The sequence below is a fragment of the Nicotiana tomentosiformis genome, chromosome 9 (genome assembly GCF_000390325.3).
Source record: "Nicotiana tomentosiformis chromosome 9, ASM39032v3, whole genome shotgun sequence".
Classification (NCBI taxonomy): Eukaryota; Viridiplantae; Streptophyta; class Magnoliopsida; order Solanales; family Solanaceae; genus Nicotiana; species Nicotiana tomentosiformis.
Genome location: NC_090820.1, coordinates 50,008,833 through 50,015,156, shown reverse-complemented (window position 1 = coordinate 50,015,156; position 6,324 = coordinate 50,008,833). Strand labels below are relative to the sequence as shown.

The window sequence follows — 6,324 nt, the reverse complement described above, 5'->3', positions numbered from 1 at the left end:
ATTGTGTTCTTTTCGGCCATGAACACTATCCGATTCCATAAGAGCATAGATAATTGACCTTACATAATTCTCCTTGAAGCGGCTAACACTTCACACTTATATAGGTGATTCCTAAACGTATAATCCTATAGATACACTATTTGTAATTCTATATCAAACTTAAAAATAATTAAAAAGCCTTAACGCCTTATCCTTGTAACTGAACATTGTCTCATCACGACAATAGACTAAAATCTTTGTTTAATATGTTAAACCGTCAATCCTAACTCTATTTGATCTCGTTGACCCTAGATCTGTCTTCTAAGTAGATTAGATAACTTTTCCTCAGCCATAGTCCTATTTACCTCAATGATCTCTCAACTACCTTTCTAGTTAGGTCTTTTATAAATGGATCCGATATATTATCTCTTGACTTTATGTAGTAAATTGTAAAAATTTCACTAGAGAATAGTTGTCTAACGGTTTTGTATCTTCACCGCATATGACGAGATTCTTTTTTATAAATCACGCTCTCAACCCTTTCTATTGCTTTGACTATCTCAATGTATGTCTATAGCGGCCAACGATTTGGGCTAAAATAAAATATCTTCTAAGAAATTCCGGATTCATTCAGCTTCTTTACCAGCTTTGTCTAAAGCTAGACTCGTTCATAAAAAAGACAATGCATGTCTGGTTGGATGGCTTTCAAGATATTTATCCTCCACCAATGGAAAAAATATATCCACGTGTGGATTTAGATTTGGTTGATCCAGTAATCCAATTTGCATCACTATTTTCACAACCTAAAATCACCAGCAGTCGTGATGGCATCTAACTTACTCGTTAGGCAAGCTAGCTATACAACAATAATGAAACATGATAACGAATTACATAATAGATAAGTTTGAAAGACAAATAACCATAGATAATGTCAAATCATAATACAACTCTCCAGAACTGGTAACACTAAGTCATGATCTCTACAGTACGAATACAAGTGTGAAATATAGGAATACTAACTGAAACAACAACAAAAATAAAGGAAAATAGGAAGAGATGCGAGGGACTGCGATTAGGAAGAAACTCTACCTCGGTTTCCATAACACAACAACCAACTCAGCTCACAAAGCTCGACTGGGTCCAACTCCGGAATCTGTACAATTAAGTGCAGAATATAGTCTAAGTACAACCGACCCCATATATTCTATAAGTATCATGGCTAACCTCGGCGAGATAGTAATGGAAAGAATTACCAATGATACTTACTTAACAACCTGCTCAGTCATAAATATACAAGTACATAGTAATGGTGCCTAACTAAGCATGATATACATGTATAATCAATCAGTGCACATAAAGAAGATGTGCACAAGTCTTATAACAGTTTAAAATCTCAGCATATAAAGACGATATGCGACTATCACCAATGAATCATCAACATTTGCATATGGAGAAGATATGCATAAATAATCAAGTAAATGTGCATATGTTAACATATACAAAAGATATTTACCGTGTGTTCATCCTTCAGTCAAAGCAGAATATAGAGAAGATGTGCATAAAGAGGTATGTATACATTCCATAACTAGCATATAGAGAAGATATGCGATAAAATCATGTATACACCCGAGGTGTTTGCAAATAGAGAAGAGATGCAAAAACCTAACACTAATAAATTTTTCTCATACCGCGTGTACGTCATCAAGAGAGAAACATGAGAGGACAAACCAAGGGGATGGATCCTTATCGACATGTTACATGGACAACTAACGTGCCATAATATAACAATCGCATGGACCACTATATGCTATCATAGCTCAAACCGCACGAATCACTCACGTGCTGCCAATCCAGTCCATATCACTCAAAAATCATATACAAGAATATATATATATATATATATATATATATATATATATATACACACGAATAATGGATATCAAATCACATACTCATAGACTGATAAAAGTAACATGCTATGATGTATGCATGTGCGACGTGTGCTACCACAGCTCAGATTAGGCAAATACGCCACAAAACAGCAATTATCATGTTTGTACATGAAATTAGCCTACACATGATCTCTAACATGATCAAAAAGCTCACGAAGGGGTACAAACATATGAAGCATGATAGCAAGAAGCATAGTATCCAATACAAGATAGAACGCAACCTAAGGACAACCTCTAACATGGATAAAACTCGATGCATGCACACATGCTCATCCCTCCGCATGTGCATCACCCTTGGCACATAGACATCATCAACAATTCAAGCAGCTAGTGCCTCAAACCAAGGCTAGACAAGATACTTATCTCAAACAAGTAAAGATCAATGCTCCAAAAATGCCTTCCATGGCAAATCGGCCTCCGAACGACTCGAATCTAGCAAAACACAACTCAGTAACATCAAATAAAGTTATAAGAATCAATTCCAAACAATAAATCTATCTTTATTCAATTCCCAAAAAGTCAAAAAAAATCAACTAGGCCTACATGGTCAAAGACCGAATCAAGGGGTAGATCCCGACTACCCATAACCTCACGAGTCCAAACATGTGATTAGATTCCAAAACCAAGTCTAATTCGACCCTCAAATACTCAAATTTCACTCTCTTAAGTTGTAGGAAAACCCCCCGAATTTCCCTCGAAATTCCATATTTTGGGTGGGAACAATCCATGTAGATTCTTGAAATAATACATAAAATGTGTAGAAATCACTTACCCCAAAGTCTTGTGTGAAAATCTCCGAGCCAAAATCGGCTCTCCCAAATCTAGGGTCCAAAAATATTTAAAAAATGGCTAAATCTCAAAATTTACCCATAAAATAATCTGCCCAGTGGTATGTATCGAGATTGCGACACACCCTTCGGGACCACGAAGGCCAAAAATCAGTCCAGCTGCTGCTCCACTTTGCGAACACGAAGTTCCCCTCATGAACGTGGTGTCTGACCTTCTAAGCCTACACGAACGCGATCCTAGTTCGCAAACGCGAAGGCAATCCTTCTACCTGGCATCACTCAATCGCGAATGCGGCCTCCTGCACGCGAACGCAATGCTCCTGCTCCCATCTCTCCATGAACTCCATCCACGCGAACGCGAAGAGGAAAATCTCGATTGTCAGTTTTCCTTTCTCCACGATCGCGAGACAAGCTCCACGATCGTGAAGCATTGCTAAACACTAGAAAACCAGCAATTCCCAATCAAAGAGAAATGGTCCGAAACTACCCCGAAACACACCCGAGTCCACGGGGACCCTATTCAATCATGCCAACAAGTCCCAATACCTTATCAAAACTTGCCAAAATTCTCAAAACACCATAACTAACATCAAAATCAAGAATCGACGATCAAAGCATAAGTTGAGCTTCTATTAAGTTCGTTAACTTCCATACAAAAGTCAAACCTAGTTTAACTCTTACAACTTAAGCTTCAAACAAAGGAACTAAGTGTTCCAATTCACTCAAAAACCTCCCCGAAACCAAACCAACCATCCCATCAAGTCATCAAACAACAAACAAGCATACGAGAAACATCAAATGGAAAATTGGGCTCAAATTCACAAAATGATTGATCCAGTCGCTACATTCTCCCCGTCTTAAACAAACATTTGTCCTCGAATGAGTTTAGAATCATACCCAAAGTACCAAAAAGGTGAGGGTATATTCTCCACATGTCATGCTCGGTCTCCCAAGTCGCCTCCTCAGCCGACTGATCTCTCAAATGGACCTTCACTGATGCAATCTCCTTAGACCTGAGCTTCTGAACTTGCCTATCTAAAATGGCCACCAACTCTTCCTCATAAGCCAGATTCTCATCCAACTGCACAGTGTTGAAGTAAAAAACATGTGACTTATCTTCATGATACTTCTGAAGCATAGAAATATGAAACACGGGGTAAACTCTCGACAAGCTGGTTGGCAAAGCAAGCATGTAAGCCACCTCACCCATTCTCTCCAAAACCTTAAATGGACCAACATACCGAGGACTCAACTTTCCCTTCCTCCCGAACCTCATCACGCCCTTCGTAGGAGAAACTTTAAGAAGGACCTTCTCACCCTCCATGAATGCCACATCATGAACGTTCCTATCAGCATAACTCTTCTACCTGGACTGCGTTGTACGAAGCCTCTCCCGAATCAACTTCACCTTATCCAAAGCATCACGAACCAAATCTATGCCCAATAACCTAGCCTTACTAGGATCAAACCAACCAACCGAAGAACGACATTAATGGAGCCATCCGGATACTAGACTGGTAGCTTGTGTTGTATGCAAACTCCACCAAAGTTAGAAACGGATCCCACTGACCCCGGAAATCAATAACGTAGGCCCCTAATATATCCTCCAAAATCTGAATTGTCCACTCAGACTACCCATCCTTCTGAGGGTGAAATGTAGTACTCAACTCAACCTACATGCCCAACTCATACTGATTAGCTCTCTAAAAGTGCAATGTAAACTAAGTGTCGCGATCCAAGATGATAGAAATAGGTACACCATCGAAGCGAACAATCTCTCTGATTTAGATCTTAGCCAATTTCTCCAAAGTATAAGAAGTCATAACCGGAGCGAAATACGCTGATTTGGTCAACCGATCCACAATGATACAAATCGCATCAAACTTCCTCAAAATCCGTGACAACCATACCAAAGAGTCCATAGTAATAGACTTCCACTTCCACTCTGGTATATGAATCTTCTAAAGCAAACCTCATGGTCTCTGATGCTCATACTTGACATGTTGATAATTCAAACACCGTGCAATATGCCCAACAATGTCCTTCTTTATCCTTCTCTACCAATAATGTTGCTTCAAATCACAATACATCTTTGTAACACCTAGGTAAATAGAATACCTCGAACTGTGAGCCTACTCAAGAATCCACTCTCTCAAGCCATCAACATTAGGAACACAAATCCAACTTTGAAGTCACAACCATCATCATCAATAGCCACCTCTTTGGCACCACATCGCTGCACCATGTCCCTAAGGACAAGCAAATGTGGATCACCATACTGGCGAGCCTTGATACGCTCAAACAAGGATGATTGTGCAACGACACAAGAAACAACTCTGGTAGGCTCAAAAATATCTGGTAAGATATGGTAGGATCATGATAGTGGCGAGCCTTGATTCGCTCAAACAAGGATGACTGCGCAACGAGACAAGTAAAACCTTTGGTAGGCTAAAACATATCCAGTCTCACCAATCATCTGACAATGCCTGGTCATCCATAGCTAAGGGCCTCTCCACTACTAAAATAAATGCCAAACTCCCCATACTCTTCGCCTTTCTACTCAAGGCTCTGCTACCACATTGGCCTTTTTCGGATGATACAAAATAGTGATATCATAATCGTTCAACAACCCAAACCATCCATGTTGCCTCAAATTTAAATCCTTATGTTTAAAGAAGTGCTTGTAACTCTGATGATCAGTGTAAACCTCACAAGACACGCCATATAAGTAATGCCTCCAAATCTTGAGTGCGTGCACAATAGCTGCCAACTCCAAATCATGGATCAAATTGTTCTTCTCACTTGGCTTCAACTAGCATGATGCATAGTAAATCACCCTACCATCCTGCATCAACACATAACCAAGACCAACACGTGAAACATCATAATAAACAATATACATCCTCGATCCTGAGGGCAATACCAAAACATGAGTCATAGTCAAAACAATCTGGAGCTTCTGAAAGTCCTCCTCACACTCGCCCAACCATCTGAATAAAGCACCCTTTTAATTCAATTTAGAAAACGGAGCTGGTATAGATGAAAATCCTCCTACAAAACCGATAATAGTAACCAACCAATCCTAAGAAATTCCTGATCTCCGTAGGGGTAGAAAGTCTGGGCCAACTCTGAACTGCCTCAATATTTTTTGGTTCCACCATGATTCCATCATTGGACACCATGTGGCCCAAAACAATGTCACTGAATACAACTAAAACTCACACTTGGAGAGTTTAGCATACAACTTCTTCGCCCTCAGTACTTAAAGTACCATCCTCAAATGCTGACCGTGCTCCTCCCTACTACAGGACTGTACCAAGATATCATCAATGAACACAATGACAAAAGAATGAAAATAAGGCTAGAACACACTGTTAATCAAATGCATGAAAGTCGTTGGGGTATTAGTCAAGTTAAAAGACATAAAAAAACTCATAATGCCGATAGCGAGTCCTGAAAGCCAGCTTAGGAATGTCTGAATCCCTTATCTTCAATTGATGATAACCCGATCTCAAGTCAATCTTTGAGAACACCCTATCACCCTGAAGTTGGTCAAACAAAATCATCAATGCAAGGCAGTGGATACTTGTTCTTGATGGTAACCT

The 6,324-nt window shown here is 39.6% G+C and overlaps 1 protein-coding gene across 1 annotated transcript; it reads right to left on the bottom strand.

The window, feature by feature from the left end:
- Window positions 1-3,560: 3,560 nt before the first annotated feature.
- LOC138898757 (uncharacterized) lies at window positions 3,561-4,043 on the bottom strand. The gene has a single exon (XM_070184854.1). The coding sequence runs from the start codon at window positions 4,041-4,043 to the stop codon at window positions 3,561-3,563; it is 483 nt and encodes a 160-aa protein (XP_070040955.1).
- Window positions 4,044-6,324: the final 2,281 nt, after the last annotated feature.